The sequence below is a fragment of the Phascolarctos cinereus genome, unplaced genomic scaffold (genome assembly GCF_003287225.1).
Source record: "Phascolarctos cinereus isolate Bilbo 61053 unplaced genomic scaffold, phaCin_HiC Scaffold_2;HRSCAF=192, whole genome shotgun sequence".
Taxonomy (NCBI): Eukaryota; Metazoa; Chordata; class Mammalia; order Diprotodontia; family Phascolarctidae; genus Phascolarctos; species Phascolarctos cinereus.
In genome coordinates, this window is record NW_027555625.1 from 136,006,355 (window position 1) to 136,024,051 (window position 17,697).

Below are 17,697 nucleotides of genomic sequence, written 5' to 3' on the forward strand. Positions count from 1 at the left end.
GAGAAGGGGAGGACGGTATTTCCCTTCCCTGGTTCAATTCATAACACCCACAACTGGGTGAACTATATGTGACCTTCACCCTCTGGAGGCAGTGGGAGAGGGAGCAGAGCAGGAAAGAGAACTAGAATGTCCCAGTTGGCAATTTAAAAGATGCAGCCTGTTCTGGCTACACAGCCAATCAAAAGAGGCTACTCCTACACAGGTGGTAGGAGAACATAGAGAAGCAGGCTGCCTCCATGTTAAAGACCTGAGTATGTTTCAAGTCCCCATTACATAAATAATTATACAAATATTAATTGCTCATTGGTAGTCCAAGCCAAGATAATAAAAATGACAATACTGCCTAAATTAATTTACTAATTTAATGCTATACCAATCAAATGACCAAAGGATAACTTCATAGAACTAGAAAAAATAATAATACATCTGGAGGAATAAAAGATCAGTAATGTCAAAGGAATTATTTTTTTTTTAATTACTGAGAAGGAAGAGGATCTAGAAATATCAGATCTCAAACTTTACTAATCATCACAAAAATCATCCAAACTTTTTAAGAAATAGGTTGATCAGTAGAACAGATAAGGTACATAATATAGAGAAACAAATTAGCACAGTAGCCTAGTTTTTGGGAAATCCAAATAATTGGGGCAAGAACTTACTATTCAACAAAAATGGATGAGAAAACTATAAAGCAGTCTGGCAGAAACTAGGTATTGACTAAAATTTCACACTTTAATAACCAATTTAAGGTCCAAATGGGTAAATGACAAAATCATAAACATATTAGAACAAAGCAGAAATTATCTGCCAGATCTATGGCTAGGGGAAGAATTCATGACCAGCTGGAGCCAAGATGGCTGAGTAGTAGGAAGTAGTTCAGTGTGCTCCACTCTGCAAATTTCTCCAGATAGATCTATAAAAGGCACCAGACTGAATCCTAATGGGAGAATCCAGACAAAAGTCACAGTGAGTCATTTGTCCAACCCAGCTCAGGATAGGGAGACAGGTAGATCTGCAGACAGAGGGAATGGGTCAGGGTAGGAACATTCCACTTGCAAGTACTGTAGGACCCAGAGACATCATGCATCAGGGGATAGAGGGAGGCCATGCACCAAGGCAAGAGGAAATACCAAACCCATACTAGAGCTCTGCAATTAGGACAGGTGCCAATTGACAGCTTTTATTTATTTTTTTTGGTGAGGCAATCAGGGTTGAGTGACTTGCCCAGGGTCACACAGCTAGTGTCAAGTGTCTGAGGCTAGATTTGAACTCAGGTACTCCTGACTCCAAGACTGGATCTCTATCCACTGTGCCACCTAGCTGCTCATCAATTGACAGGTTTGTAGCTCCTTACCTAGTTCCAAGTCATAGATCAGGACAGAATGAGAAGAGGATCTTGAAAGGGGAGTGGCATTCCAGGGGAGTGGCATTACCAGTTAATGAGGCTCTGGAGTGTTTATGAAGAAAGAAGGAAGTTCAGAAGTCAACAGCAACAACAGCTATGAAGCTCAGGTTCCAGGCCCAGAGCAGAGCCTCCCTTGAACATCCCTTGCAGGGGAATAACCAAAGTAGAAATCCTAGACCAAAGGGAGCCTACGATTCGGCCACTCAGAACCAAGAGAACTTTCCAGCTGACTGATGGGGGCTGAGTTGGTAGAAGTTTATTCTTACACAGATCCAAACCCAGGCCAAGAATTTGCAGAGCTTAGACCAGTGGGCAACATAAAGAATTTACACTGGATCAGATCGTTCGGGGAGCACTGAAAGCTCACAGGTCCCCACTGAGTCCCTGAGATCCTAGAATAATACAACAATTGGTATTTCAAAAAAGTAGCACCAGGACCATATGAGATTTTCCCTACAGAAGTCTCGCAGAAGACAACCCATTACACCGAGTCTGAAGACAGGAAGTAGGCTAGAAGAGTGGGCAAACAAACAAAGAACCCCACCATAATGAGCTATTATTGTGGTAGGGAAGCTCACCATACAAACACAGAAGAAGAGAATGACTCAAAAATATTTACAAGTAATGCCTCAGAGAAAAACACTCTTTGGGCATAAACTCAACTAGAATTCATGGAAGAGACGAAGTAAGATAAACAAAGGAGTAAAGATGTTTTTATGTATGAAATGAGAGCACTCAAGGAAAAAATCAGATGAGAAGTGAGAGCTATAGAAGAAAGAATTAGAAGGGGAATTAACAGCTTAAAAGAAGGCATACAAAACCTTGCCAAAACAAAAAACTCCTTGAAAATTAGAATAGCCCAAATCAAAGCCAATGACTCTATTAAGGCAACAGGGAATATTCAAGTCAAAAGAATGAGAAAAAAAAATAGATAGAAGAAAATGTAAGGCATCTCATAGTAAAAACAACTGACCTGAAAACATATTGAGAAGAAAAAAATTAGAAATCATTGGACTATGAATGCCAGGACATAAAAAAAGAGCCTAGACAGCATATTTCAAGAAATCCTAAAGATCTCTTAGATCCAGAAGGCAAACAGGAAATAGGAAAAATCCACTTGTCACCTCCTAAAAGAAAGCCCCCAAATGAAAATTCCTAGGAATATCTTACCTAAACTCTATAGCTCCCTGGTCAAAGAAAAAATACTGCAAGCAGCCAGAAAGAAATAATTCAAGTACCAAGGAGCCGTAGTTAGAATTATACAGGATTTAGCAGCTACCAAGATAAAGGAGCTAACTGAGAACTTGAAATAAGATATCCTAGAAGATAAAGGATATAGGATCTCAGGCAAGAATAACTTGACCAACAAAACTGAGTATAATACTACATGGGATGGCGGGGGGGGGGAAATCTTTAATGAAATAGAGGACTTACAAACATTCCTGATCAAAAAACCAGAGCTAAATAGTAGTGATGACCTGGAATGGGAAGAGACTTGAGGCAGGGAGACCAACCAGAAGGCTATTGCTATAGTCCAGGTCTGAGGTGATGAGGATCTATACCAGGGTGGTGGCCATTTAAAGTGTCAATAGGCAGTTAGAGATTTGAGGCCACAGGTCAAGAGAGCAGTTAAGGCTAGATAAATCTGAGAATCATCTTTTTAGAGATGATAACTGAATCCATAGGAGGTGATGACATTGTGGAGTGAAAGAGTATATAGGGAAAAGAGAAGAGGTCTCAGAATAGAACCTTGGGGGACATCCACTGTCAGCAATAGTGACCTGAATGAAGATCCTGGAAAATAGGTAAAGAGCAATCAGACAGGTAGGAGGAAAACCAGGAGAGAACAGTGTCAAAAACCTAGAGAAAAAAGTATAAGGAGAGGAGATTTATACTGTCAAAAACTGAAGAGAGGTTAAGAAGAATGAAGATTGGGAAAAGCTCATTAAATTTGGTGATTGAGAGATCATTGGTAACTTTGGACAGAGCAGTTTCAGTTGAATGATGAGGTCAGAAGCCAGACTAAAGAGAGTTTAGAAGAGTGAGAAGAAAGGAAGTAGAAGCATTGATGGAAGTCATCTATCTCAAGGAGTTTAGAAAGAAAGAGAGGAGATATATAGGATGGTCCTAGCAGGGATGATGTATCAGGTGAAGATTTTTTTTAGTATGGGTGTGTTTTTAGGCATTAGGGAAGCAGCCAATAGGGAGAGACTACAGATAAGTGATAGAATGGGGGAAATCTACTAGAGAAGGTAATGTGGAATGGGCTTACTTGTGCATGTAGAGGGGTTTGCCTTTTCATGTGAGACAATGATAAGTGAAGGAGGAGGGGGTTGTAGAGGACTGAGTGATGCAAGATGAGGAGGAAAGAGGAGGGAGTACTCAGTCAATGGCCTCAATTTTGTCAATGAAATATTAAATGAGGTTCTTAGCTGAGGTGAGAGGAGAGGGAGTCATGGGAGATTTAAGATATGAAAAGTTTGGAAAAGCTGCTGTAATGAGTGGGATAGTGAATTGAATTTGTTGTTCAGTCATTTCAGACTCTTCATTTTGTAATATAGAACATTATTTTGCCATTTAGGTAGTAGGGTCCTTTAAGCCATGGAAAGCAAAAGTTGGTGCTTAATTTTGCCCCAGACCTCTTTCCTCCTAAATCTAAACAATAGTGAAATATACTCTCGCATAGCTCAGCATAGCTGGTACCTCCAACACAAATGGATAAGAAAGCTTGCAATATAATTGCTTTAGATAATTATGTTTATACCAGAGACCAGGACACCTGGTCTGGGTTGTGTGATCTCTGATCCGTAATAATGGGGTGCTTAGGTGCTTGTGCTTGTACTTGTGCCCCAATTTCTCCCTAGTCTCAGAAACACTGTCTCTAACAACCACTCCCCAGCCCAAGGACACTGTGCCTAGCAGTTATTCATGCATGGGCCTCAGCGTGACCCTTATCTCTCTCCCTGGTACAGCTACACAGAGCTGGGCTGCTCAGGCCCCAGCCCTCAGATCATGTCTCTGGAAGCCTCCCAATTCCTCAGCAAGTTCCTGTGTTGTGAGAAAGCTTTCCCTTGTTGCAGAGCATTCTCTCATCAAGACAGAGGGAGAGAGGTGTCCTTGACCAGCCCAAGAACTCTTCCTCTTGCCAGACTTCAAAGATCCATCCCCCTCCCTGTCCTGTATACTCCCTGTACTTTCCCATCCATAGCCCCCAAAGACACCTGCGTCTTTGGATTACCTCATCAATGTTTCTCGCATTTCTTTCCCATGCTCTTTTCTATATAAACCCTAGCTCAACCCCTGATGGGGGCTGCTTGATTTGGATGTAAATACCCCTGCAGCCACGTGCTAATAAATCCACATCTTAAATTACGCCTGGATCTCACTCGCTGATTTCTCGGTACAACAATTTCAAACCTCATTTTGAGGTTTTCTTGGCAAAGATACTGGAGTGGTTTGTCATTTCCTTTTCCAGATGAGGAAAAGAGGTTTAAGTGACCTGCTGAGGGTCACACAGCTAGTTTCTAAGGCCAGATTAGAATTCATTAAGATGAATTTTCCTGATTCTAAGCCCAGTGCTCTATCCACTGCGCCACCTCACTGTCTCAGTGAATTGAATAGGGAGGTATAAAATAATTACCCCGAGGCAGTGAAGGCCCGGTTGAGATTAAGTTAAATAAATTTGTAGTGGACACAGTTAGCATAGTTTTGTGGGTTTTTTCTATCTCCATCTAACATCATATGAACTGGAGTGAAGGTGGTGGACGGCGGGAGTAATCTAAGGTCATACGATGCGTGATCAATAATCAGATAAGAGAACAAGGGACTAAAGAGAAGAGGATAGTGTAGGGTTGAATTGGTTCACCAAAGATGTGAAGATAGGGAAAGGAGGAGAGTGTAGCCAGTGCAGGAGTGATGACCTGGCAAAGAAATGCAGTATGGAAGGATTAAGGGTGTGAAAGAATAGGGTTAGGTGTGGAAAGGCAGCGGTAAGGATGGAATAAGAAAAGATTATGATCAGATAAAGTAATTTCAGATTATCTCTTGGTGTGGCTGAGAGAGAGTGGAGGAGTAGGTCAGGGAAAATGAGAAGGTAGATCGTTTGATGGAATATTAATATACGTGTAACGGTCTCCTTCTAAGAAGGCAGGCATTGAGGAGGAGAGGAGTTGAAAAGGAGAATGTCCTAGGGGCCAGTAGAATTATAGCTACGAGAATCTCAATTGGATACTAAATATCAGTTGAATGACCCTCAAAGGAGAAGGTGTCTGAGTAAAGGTGGTAGAGGGAGCTCTCCAGTCTGGAAGTGGCGATGAGGAAGGAATCTTTTCATTCTCTTCCTCAGTATCAGTGAGGGGAGGAGAGTGGGTAAGGTGGAAAATTCGACCACGGCTGGAAAGGGTGGCCAGAAATTGCCAGATTATCAGGAGCGAGTCCATTCTCAGTGTGCAAAAGATGAGTGAAGGAGTAAGAAAGGAAACAGTTTAAGATGAAAGCAACTTTGTTACTATCAATAATGCATTTCAATTAGAATTGAGGTCTAGAAATAGGGTCAAATTCTGGCCTTGCTCCCTTTTTCATTTTCGTTGCATACCACAAGACCCCTGAAGGAGGACTGTAAGTAATACTCTATTCCCCGGGTCTCCTATTAAAACCTAGGACTTAAAACAGCTGGTTTTGAGGCGGCCTACCCAGTTTAGGACAGTAGAGGGACCTCGCGTTTTCAGTCCAAGCTAAAAGTTAGGTCACATGGAGGAGGGTTTCCGGGTAATCTGCAAAGATGTGAGAGTGTGTCCGGAAGCCCGGAGTTTCCGGAAGGTTGAGGGAGATTTCCAGGCGAATTGGAATTCGGAGAGCACGGGGGTGCCTCCGTAGCCAAATAGCCTGGTGGTTAAAATCGGGAAGGGTTGACTTTTGGTGGAGAGGCGGAGACTCAGAGTAGGCGGCTCAGGGTTGATGCTGCGTGTCAGGTGGTGGCTGCAGGATCGGCGGCGGCGGCGGCAGCGTCAGCAGCAGCAGCAGCAGGGGCAGCAGCAGGAGCACTTTTTTGCAGGGGCCCAGCACCAGGCACCGCTGTGCGGGCGCTGCGCTGGGATGCGCCGGGCTGCCTCGCTTTGCAGAGCGCGCGCCCAGCGCTCCCCCTAATCTGCTAGTGCTCTGGCTCCCTGGGGATGAGCGCAACGGAGAGGTTAATATGCGTTTGTGATGCTACCTTGAGGGAGGGAGAGGCGTTCCTCCTAATTTTTTTACCTGCTTGGTGAAAACGCTTTGATCCGAAATGACAGGTGAGACGCATGAGTGGAGAGAACTAGAGGAGATGGGCGGGGAAAGGGTCGGCAGGGGAGGGGAGAGGAAGAGAGAGTCAGTCATCAATCAATTACTAATTTATCAAAGCGCTTTCACAAGGTGTCAGGCGCAGGCTGGGCTCAGGGGATACAAGTACAAAGACTGAAACAATCTCTCGAGCTGGAAGGGCGCTTATATTCTAATGGAGAGAAACAAGCACATAGAAATATAAATGCATATTATATTATCTATTATAATATGTCAGACTTATCTTAGCATGTTAGTTTTATGCTTATATAATTTAATCAACAAGCATTTATTAAGTGCCTGTTGTGTGCCGCTGTGCTAATCAGCTGATGATGGCCAATAATAGCTTACATTTATATATGTTCCAGGCACTGTGCTAAGTTCCTTACAATTATTATCTCATATACATATATGCACGTGTGTGTATAATTTGGTATATCAATTGCTACATAAATACAAATAATTGCCATATAAATACCAATTGGTATTTGTATTTGTGCTGTGTGTACATCTATACACATATACACACAGCACAAATGTCAACTCCAACATATGCATAGTTTAGTACTAAGTAGTTTGAGAGGGAAGGCAACGGCAGATCAAGGGGGAGTCCGGAGAAGCTTCATGCAGAACGTGTTGCCTGAACTGAGGAAGACAGGGATTCTCTGAGTGGGAGATAAGGAAGAAGTGCATCCCACACTTCGAGGATGGCCAGTGCAAAGGCATGGAGTTTGGAAATGGAGAATTGTGTATGAGGAACAGAGAGAATCAATCAATCAATCAATCAATCAACAAACCTTAAGCACCTGCTATTTACCAGGCACTAAGTGCTGGGCTCTGTGCTGAGAAATGGGCTAGTTTGGCTGGTTTGCAGAGTGTGAAAGAGAGAGAGTAAATAGCTGGTGCCCCTGGAAATGTAGGTTAGAGAACAGTTTCTACTAAATGGCTTAGGGTTAGATTTACTTGGGTGCCTTTCCTCATAGATTCTTCGTCAGAGACTTTATTTTTAAATAGGGTTTAGTGATCTTAATCTCTTCAGGAAGCTGGTGAACCTTCCTTCTCTATATGTGGTTTCCTCTAATTAGTATCTGAACTCCTTGTGGCCAGGGACTGTTTTTTCTATTTGTATCCCCTGCACTTGGCAAGTAGTAAGAACTTAATAAATGCTTTTTAATTCATTCATTTCAACTTGTTAAGAAATCACCCTCTTACAGTTTACACCATACTATGCCAGAATATTTAAAATAAGGCTGTAATATAGTAAGCATAATAATATTCATTTTTTTGAAAGTTTTTATGCTTTTTATTTTTAATCAATTTTATTTCTTTTTTAAAGACTTTTGTTTTTCGAGGAAAGTGGGGTTAAGTGACTTGCCCAGAGTCACATAGCTAGTAAGTGTTATGTGTCTGAGGCCAGACTTGAACTCAGGTCCTCTTGAATCCAGGGCCAGTGCTCCTCAGGTACTCCTGACTTCAGGGCTGGTGCTCTGTCTACTTCACCACCTAGCTGCCCCCAATTTTATTTATTTTAATATATCCTCTTGCCCCTTTACCTTGAGCTTTCCCTTGTAGCGAAGAAAAAAAAAACCAGGAACAGTTAAGCAAACCAATATACATATCTACATTGTCAGGTACATGGGGAGCATTCAACACCCAGAGCCCTCCACCTCCCAAACAGTAGGATTTATTTCTAAGTTTCTTATCAGTTTGTTATATAAACAATATTATCTTAGTATGTTGTTTTTAATGCTTATGTAATTCAATCAACAGGCATTTATTATGTGTCTATTATGTCCCTAAGCTAGCCAGCTAATGAGTAGCTCATAATAATAGCTAACATTTATATACCTTAGCTAATAGCCCCCTTAGCTCAAGTTCTTTATAATTATCTTATTTGATCCTCACAATAACCCTGTGAGGTGTAAGTGCTATTATTATCCCCATTTTACAAATGGGAAAACTGAGGCAAAGAGATGTTAAGTGACTTGCCTAGGGTCATACAGTTAGTAAATGTCTACAGCTGGATTTGAACTCAGGTCTTCTGCCTCAAGACCTGGTGCTCTACCCACTGTGCCATGTAGCTAGTGATAAAAAACAAAAAATAAAACCGCTGCCATCAAGAAGCTTTTGTTTTTTGAGGTAGAGACAACCTATACAATGATTACTATATGTAATTGTGTCTTGACTTCGTAATAATACTACGTTTCCCCCATAACTTCCCCTCCTACCCCCAAATTAGATGGCCTGCTCTTAAACTTTAGTGTAAATTATCATTTAATGGTTTTTTTTCGTAAATACTTGCCCTGGGCTTCATGAATGAACTTTAAATGTGTATGAAGCAACTAGATTTTTTTCTTCCCTCCAGTGCTACAGTCAGTCCGTGGTCCCTAATCTAAAACTTATCTTTCAGGGTCAATAACTCCAAGGGCACTCCCAGCCCTTTTCCCTGCTCAGTATCTCTTTCGTCAGAACTCTGTTTGCAGATTGAAGCATATTTTTTTAAAATTTCTTTATTTTTCTTGCTTTTTTTTTGCAACATGGCTAACGTGGAGGTATGTTTTGTTTTGTTTTGGCATGGCTTCATATGTATAATGCCAGAAAGCTTAAAAAAAAATCTCCTTCATCATTTACCACCTCTCAAAGGATGGACTTTATCACTGAGATGCATTTAAAGGTTTGGTGACCTTCTCCACAAATAACCAACCCCCCGGTGTTTGTGTTCTTTTCTTCCAAGTCTCATGTGACACCACTTTCCACTAAGTATTGGGAAAGCTTAGTGCTCTTTGCTCCTTAGCTCAAGAAAACTGCATTTGAATTTTATGAGTCGTTTAGATTTTTTAAAAACCTGCTCAGAGAAGGCAGTTCACCATCAATTCCTTCCTTCACCATCAATAGTGTGTCTTTTGGGTTCAAGGTCTTGGAGAAACCAATGGGTCTCGTGGATTCCTCTGACAACATTCGTTGTTTACCAGCTTTATTCAAAGTACTGGTGAGGTCCCGTCTGAAGAGGACACTGTTCCTGTTAAGAAGAGCCCACAATTATAAAGTGAGACTGGCCCTACCTGAGGAAGAAGAATTTAAAACCTTCCTGGCACAGACTGCTGGAATGACCTATGCCAAATGCCCACAGATGGGATGAAGAGGCTCTTTGGAGATGCTCATGAGTACAGCATGACATGAATACAGCATTGCATAGGAAGTGCACCTTGAAGACTTGTTTTTTGTACAGTGTTGCCAGGAAGAGCCCAACTGTGTCTTTTGGGATGTGCCAAACGGTGAAGACTTATCAGTTGTGTTATCCACTTAGCAAGAAGAGGGTGGGAAAAAAAACACGACAAAAAACTCAAACTCTGTAAGGGAATTGGAGAGAATCCCACTGCAGGTGGTGATGAGATGACTAACTGTGGAGGGATTAAGCCATAGTACATATGCTTTTTTTTTTTTACAACTTTAAAATATTTATTTAAAATACAGTTTGTAAAATGCTTAATATGTTGACTTGGGGACTCACAAAGAAGGGTGGGAGTTCAGGGAGCTGTCCAGCTACTCCAGCGAGGCATAACTGCAGGATATATGGCATCTCTCCCTCCCTCCCCTACTCCTCTTTCTTGAGCACACCCAAGGGGAACTTGGCTCACTCCGGGGGAAACATAACAACTAGAAACAAGGTTCCAAGAGGTCTCTCAATCCTCTGGGCCCAGGGTGGCCAGTATGGCCCCACCTATCAAGTCTCAACAGGGTGGACTGGGTTTAGCAGGTGTTGCCTCCTGCCTGCAGGTGGGGAGCATCCTGATTCACAGGGCTGAGAGGGGCTGGTTGTCATTCCCTGCACCCCCAGCTCTTTGGTTAGCTAGGCTGATGTGGGAGAAGTGGCTCATTGGAAGCTGTTAAGGGGCGGGGAGTTAAATGGAGGAAAAGATGTTACTGGGGACAGGTAGCTAAAGGGGCAGCAGCCTTAGGTTACTGCCCTCCACCCCCATCCCGGATTTCCTAAGCCAAATTCCACAGCTCTCTTTAAAAATTAAAAAAAAATAAATAAAACAGAAGAAAACTGAACCAAAGGAAATAGACTTAGGAAAGATGTGAATAACCACAGAAAATACAGCTAGGTGGTGCAGTGGTTAGAGTGTTGGACCTGGAGTCAGGAAGACTCAACTTCCTGAGTTCAAATTGGACCTCAGACACTTAACTAGCAGTGTGACCCTGGGCAAGTCACTTCACCCTGTTTGCCTCAGTTCCTCATCTGTAAAATAAGCTGGAGAAGGAAATGCCAAACTACTCCAGTATCTTTGCCAAGAAAACCCCAAATGAGGTCATGAAGAGTCAGACAAGACTGAGAAACAACTTAACAGCAACAAAAACATGCTCATGGGATCAGTGATACCTTTTTTTGATGCATTGTTATTTTTAAAATTTTTATTTTTTAATTAGTAAGCATTTTTCTTCTCCTTTACATTCCCCTGATTTAAAAGAAAAGAAAAACAGAACCTTTGTAACAAATATACATAGGTAAGCAAAACAAATAACCACATCATCCATGACAAGACATATGTCTTATTCTGTGTCTTGAATATTTTATCTTTGTGTCAGGAAGTGGTTAACAAGCTTCATCAGTGGTCCCCTGGAATCATGGTTGGTCATTTCATCAGAATTCTTAAGTTTTTCAAAGATGTTTACATTGTTGTTTTTATTGTATGCACTTCATTATACACCAAGTTGTTTACATCGTTTTTTGTGGTATACATTTTTCTTTTGTTTCTGTTCACTTTGCTCTACATCAGTTCATACAAGTCTTCCCAAGTTTCTCTGAACCCATCCCTTTCACCACTTCTAATGTAACAGTAATCCGTTATCTTCATATATTACACTTTGTTTACACATGGGCCCCCTCTTAGTTTCTAGTTCTTTGCTCTACAAAAGAGTTACTATAAATATTTTTTCTATATATGGGTTCTTTTTCTCTTTCTTTGGGCTTTTTAAGGGGCATAGACTTGGTAATGGCATCACTGTTGAGTGACTTTTGGAGCACAGTTCCAAATGATATGCTAATATTTTGGAAACTCAAGTTGGGTGAAAATAGAAATGACCCCTGATAGCTCGCCAGAGTTGATAAAATCTATCAAGTATCCAAAGAGAGTCTTTAAGGAAAACAAGCTCGACTGACCCAGTACGGGCCCTGTATGAGAGGGTAGTGACCCAGCAGGCCATAGACCCCTTATCCGAATCTCCTTGAAATAGGAGAATGGGAATTTCAGAACACAAGAGACTAATGTTTGGGATTGCCTCCCAGGAGCAAACATCTGTCATAGATGTGGGGTAGACTTAGACAAATGAGCAAAGTGCCTAAATTCAGAAACCTGTCCTTAACTTGGTAGAGGTTACAGTTGCTTGCAAGGTAGCAGGAAACTGAAGTAGGGACTGATTTGTTTAAGCAAAATTTATCAATTAAGAAAAGAAACTCAAGGATAAAGAACTTTGGTACTCTTCTTAGGATGTAGAAGACCATTTTAGGTCTCTCAAACCATACTAATGAACTTATTCTAGGGCTACCAGGGCTTTAGAAGTAAATGGCATTGGTCAAGGTTCTAAGACCAGAGGCAGTCACCTTCATGTCTTTCTGAGTCCTACTTGTGTTCAACTGTAAGCAAGTGAAAGATGTGGCCTCCAACCCTAGAACGTTGATTAAAACTACATAATAAGAGTTTGAGGATGTGTGGATATCCTTGCAACTTAAACAAAGGGGCCCTGTGCTTGAGAGAGGTGATGAAGAGACGTGGCTTTTGTTTTAAGACAATTTTTAAAGGTTTTTTGTTATTCTGTACTTACCAAATACCAGTTACCATAATGGGCATTCCTACATTCAAAGAAGAGAAAAGAGGGGGATTGCATTTGAGACTGATTTCCTCCTCCCAAGAGCCTGCCTCTTTTTTAATCATTTGAGAAATTCCTTAGTTTTAAAGCTGTCCTGTTTGTTTGTGTTCCCCTCAGAACTTCCACCTGTTCTGTTAGTTTTTAAAAATGTTCTCCCCAATCCACTGACATTGGCCTCTTTGCCGCTCCTCACTGAAGACCCTCCATCTCCTGGCTCTGGGCATCGTCACTAGCCTAGAATCCTCTCTGTCCTCATCTCTGTCTCATGGCTTCCCAAAAGTCTCACCTTCTGCAAGAAGCCTTCATCAGTCCTCCTTAATCTTAGTGCCTTCTTTCTGTGATTATCTCCACTTTATCCTGTATCTATCTTATTTGAACCTAATTGTGTGTCTGTGTTGTCTCCCCCATTAGACTGTAAGTTCCTTGAGAACAGGGACTGTTGGGTTTTTTTGGGGGGGGGGGTTGCCTTTCTTTGTTTCCCCAGTGCTTGGCATTAGTTCCTGAGACTTCTTAGGGACTTAATAAATGAGGGAAGGGAATAAGCACTTATATGTAATGCCTGCTATGTACCAGAAACTGTGCTAAGTGCTTTTTACATAAATCTTTCCCCTTTTTAAAAAAATGTCTTTGGAGTGTATATTTAGTGTTATCGCTGGGAGATGTTGCTTTTGGAGGCTTCACCAGATCAGCAGCCATGTAGTGGTTAGGGTGACCCTAGCTTGTGACCAGGCTCGTTTATGTACTGGGGAAGCCTTTCCCATCCTATGCTCAGGTTTTTTGTTGGCAGAAGAAAGCATAGATTTCCCTGAGGCCAATGACAGGGAAAAAATTATGTATTGAAATGATTGCTTTTGGATGGAATGTGCTAAGAAAAATTGCATGTAGTGATTAAGGCCGTGTACAGATCGTGTATGAAAGAATGCACTCAATTTCCGTACTGTTTATGGTTAACTTGACCATGCCCCAACTGCTAGCTTCCTCCCTTCCTCCTGAATTATCTTGTCCGTAATAACTTTATATTTATTAATCCTATACATAGTTATATGCACACTCATCTCCTTCGTAGAATGTAAGCTCCTTGCCAGTAGGGATTGTTTCATTTCTTGTCTTTATATTCCAGAGCCCAGCACAATACCTGACACATTGTAGGTGTTTCATGAATGCTTCTTGATTGATTTAATATAATAGAACAGAATATTTTATTTACATCTTTTTATTTATTTAATTTTAGTTATGTTTATTTATATATTTAATATGACAGAACAGAATGTTTTATTTATATATTATAATATTTTATTAAATATGATGAAACAGAATATTTTGACTAGGAGGAAAAACGAATAAGAAAAGAAACATAACCCTAGTTAATAGTAACAGGGCATTAAACTACTTCCACAAATATTTATTAAGTAGGTGTTGTGTACAGGTGCTGAGGATACAAAGGTAATTGTTTACATTTCTGTAGGATAAAAGGATCATTTTGTTGTTGAGATGCTTCATTCAAGTTTCTCTTTGTGACCCCATTTGGGGTTTTCTTGGCAAAAGATAATGGAGTGGTCAGCCCTTTCCTTCTCCAGATCATTTTACAGATCAGGAAATTAAGGCAAACAGGGTTAAGTGACTTGTCCAGGGTCACACAGCTAGTAAGTATCTGAGGCCAGATGTAAATTCAGGACGATGAGTCTTCCTGCCTCCAGGCCCTGCACTGTATCCACTGTGCCACCTAGCTGTCCATCTTGTTTACCATAGGTACTTGGTATATATAAACAGATTACCTCAGATTACCTCTAAGGACTGGAGCTCTGCATACCCATCTTGGCAGATGAAGCTATATTCTCAGCGCATTCCTAGGAATGTATATCCATATTAGCTGTTAAGCCTCTTGAAGGCTGGAATGACAGGTTTAATTTTGAGAGACAATGTAGTAGAGCAGACAGATGGCCAGAGGACTACTCTTGGGAGTCAAAAAGACCTAAGTTCAAATTGAATTTCAGAGGCTCGATGACAGGGTGACCCAGACAAATCACTTAAACTCTCTCAGCCTCAGTTTCTTCATGTGTAAAATTGAGTATTATCTCAATTACTGTTATATGTTATTATTATATAACACTTACCCCACAGGGGTGTGTGAAGGCCAAATGAGATAACCTAAGTAAGGCGCTTTGCAGACATTAAGGCAACTCTAGAAATGCTAACTCAGTATAATTTTTATTTGAATACAGTGCATCCTGTGGCAGCTTAAAGCCTATGAAGCAGTCTTTTCAATCTGTACTGTCATGATAGGGAAACAATACAAAGTTGACCACACTACTATTTTTTGGTTCTTTTTTGTTTTTTAGGGAAGCATGGAAGATAGCAACATGGAAAAGAAACTGCAGGGGAGTAAAAGAGGTTCTTCCCAAAGAGAAATCCCCATCCCACCAGCCGCGCTGCTGCTGCTTGTCATGGTCCTTATGAACATCCTCCTCTATCTCTACCTTGATCATGTTTTTGTTTCTCCTCTGCCCTCTGGTGTGGAGGCCCGTCCATGTCCCTTTGGTACCTTCCGTATGGGACAAATGAAAAATTGTTCCCCTTGGCTATCCTGTGAATCCCTGAGAACAGCAGTCAGGAAGCTGAAACGTGTTGGGGAAGGAGCTGTGAAAAGGGTGAGTTACATTCTCAGAATGGGACTGTTATTTTCAAATTTGAATGTCCACTCCGGAGGGCAGGGAACTGTTTGATTTTTCTCTGATCATCCCCAGCACCCCACACAACGGGGTGTGCCACACAGTAGGTACTTACTAGACATTTGTTGAATGAATCGCCCTCCAAGGGAATGGTTAACCAAGACTTAGTTACAGCCTTCTGTGCCTCACTTAGAAATTTATGAATGGTATTTCTGTGTCCCATTGCCTCCTCCGTCCCTGGTGAGCATGTTTCTCTGCTCATTAATGTAATGTATCACAGGAGTTGGAGCAGGAACTTTTCTTCTACTCTCTCTAGCAAGTTTACTCTTGATCCTGGCGGACAGGAGGGGAAACATATTGAGGGGTTAAATAATTAGCTTACTTTATTCTATTCTGGTCTTCTCAAGAGGAGTTGCTGATAATGGGAACACCAACTCTTACAGCTCCCCTAATTACTCTTCTAGCAGGGGCTGGCGAGAATATAGGAGCACAACTCCTACAGATTCCCCTGAATCTTGGTGGGGGCCAGTCGAGATAAGCACACACATTCATAAATCCCCCCAAGCCTTGATGGGAGCTGGTTGAGGCAGACACACATGCATTTCCCTATGCGTTTCCCAAATCTCCACTTACTGACCAGTGTCCACTTGACTTATAGGGTAATAGACAAAGAAGGCAATTTGCCAGGAATAGCCTTATAAGTTTACATCATGTCATCGTTATATCTCACTGTGCAGTCACAGCACAAATGTTTATATTAAGTTATCATTGTATAATGCTGTGCAAGTGTGGTGGAGATGCTTACAGGCCGTGAGCCTGGGAACTAGAGGTTGTTATGGCCGTGGATCCGGGGAACCCGTTACCTTAAAAAGAATAACAAAAATCCACCTTACTTACACATGGACAAAAGTTTTAGGTGTGATGTTCATTTTTTGCTCGGTTTCAGGTCTTCCTTTCCGAATGGAAGGAACAGAAAGTTGCTCTTTCCCAGCTCACCAGTCCAGAGATGAAAGAAGATTTCCTCCACGGCGTGAAGATGCTCAAGGCCTTACAGAGTGAACACGTGGTCTTGCTGATTGGCTGCTGTGAAGATGACGGCACTCTTCTTACCGAATATCATCCCTTGGGTACTTTGAAGACTCTGGAAGAAACATTAAACCTCCCTAAATATCAAAGCCTGAACACCTGGCATCACAGATTGAAACTGGCAATTAACTATGTAAGTATCATTAACTATTTACATACCAGTCCCCTGGGTACGTTGGTGATGTGTGACTCAAATGACTTAGACAAAATGCTTTCTCAGTACCTGTTGGCAAGCAATTTTCATATTGTGGCAAATGACCTGGACGCCCTGCCTGTTGTCCACAAGAGTAATGGGACCCTGATCAAATGCGGCCACAGGGAACTTGTGGGAGAATTTGTAGCCCCTGAGCAACTGTGGCCTTATGGAGAGGAAACACCGTTTGATGATGAGCGTATGCCACCATATGATGAGAAGACAGACATCTGGAAAATACCCGATGTCACCAGCTTCCTTTTGGGGCATGTGGAAGGGAGTGATGTTGTCAGATTCCATTTGTTTGAGATCCACCAGGCGTGTAAGAAGAAGAATCCAGAGGAAAGGCCTTCAGCCCAGGAGGTCCTAGACGCTTACCGAAGGTTTTAAATTCTCTTAGAGACACAGTCTTGCCTGGGGTAAGAGAAATGTTGTGAAAACGAGACTAATCAGTGAGAGGTGGGCCCTGATGATCTAATGGAAAAATACAAGCTGCTTTTCTCAGCTGACCTTTTTGTCTTTCTTGTGGTTTTCTTCGGCTGCACCCAGATGGTTGCTTTCAGTCATCTCCTCGTAACCTTTGAGCTGATAAATGGTAAAATTGGGGGGGGGGAGAAACATGTGTGTAGAAGACATGGAAATGATGCTGCATTTAAAGTCAGTGCCCCTGATTTCCTGAGGCTTCTAATTCTGGTTCTACCACTTAGCAGATTTGTGATATTAGTTGGGAAAATCGTGTTACCTCTTCTGGACCTCAGATTCCTTATCTGTAAAATGAGGGGGTTGGCCAAGATGACCTCTATAAAGTCTGTTTCCTTTTTTAAATCTATGACCTTTGGATCCTTTTTAAATCTAGCTTCCAATGCCTTTTTCAAATCATCCCCCAGGGGAAGGACAAGGGGCTTATACCATACCTTAGAGGTAGACAACTAAAGGAACAAAAACAGAGCGGCAAAGAGTCTTAGATAACTTGGTCTTGACTATAATTGAATTTATAAAAATCATACTAACTTAATTGCATACCTCATCGTGATGTGGAAGTCACTCTGTGTTCTTAAAATGGAGGCCACCAAATAGCATGTTCTGATTGGTCCTACAAAGTCAGAAAGGCCTCAAGAATGGATGTAGAGGTGGGCTCTGTGTGTTTGTATACTTAAAGG

General features: G+C 41.6%; 1 protein-coding gene across 2 annotated transcripts; it reads left to right on the forward strand.

Moving 5' to 3' along the window:
* The first annotated feature begins 6,173 nt into the window (after window positions 1–6,173).
* On the forward strand, window positions 6,174–17,046 carry POMK (protein O-mannose kinase). 2 transcript variants are annotated; one of them, XM_020969621.2, is made up of 3 exons: window positions 6,174–6,690; window positions 14,929–15,237; window positions 16,205–17,046. In XM_020969621.2, exons 2-3 carry the CDS (start codon window positions 14,935–14,937, stop codon window positions 16,925–16,927), a joined length of 1,026 nt encoding a protein of 341 aa, XP_020825280.1. In that variant the 5' UTR covers window positions 6,174–6,690; window positions 14,929–14,934; the 3' UTR covers window positions 16,928–17,046. The 2 variants fall into 2 exon arrangements, with proteins under 2 accessions (XP_020825280.1, XP_020825281.1); XM_020969622.2 differs by having other exon boundaries at window positions 6,174–6,593.
* Window positions 17,047–17,697: the final 651 nt, after the last annotated feature.

Bases quoted from the DNA above. Each gene is read 5' to 3' on its own strand.
- POMK (XM_020969621.2), top strand. From the start codon at position 14,935: ATGGAAGATAGCAACATGGAAAAGAAACTGCAGGGGAGTAAAAGAGGT. The intron at 15,238-16,204 runs GTGAGTTACATT...GCTCGGTTTCAG, and splicing joins GGGAAGGAGCTGTGAAAAGG to GTCTTCCTTTCCGAATGGAA.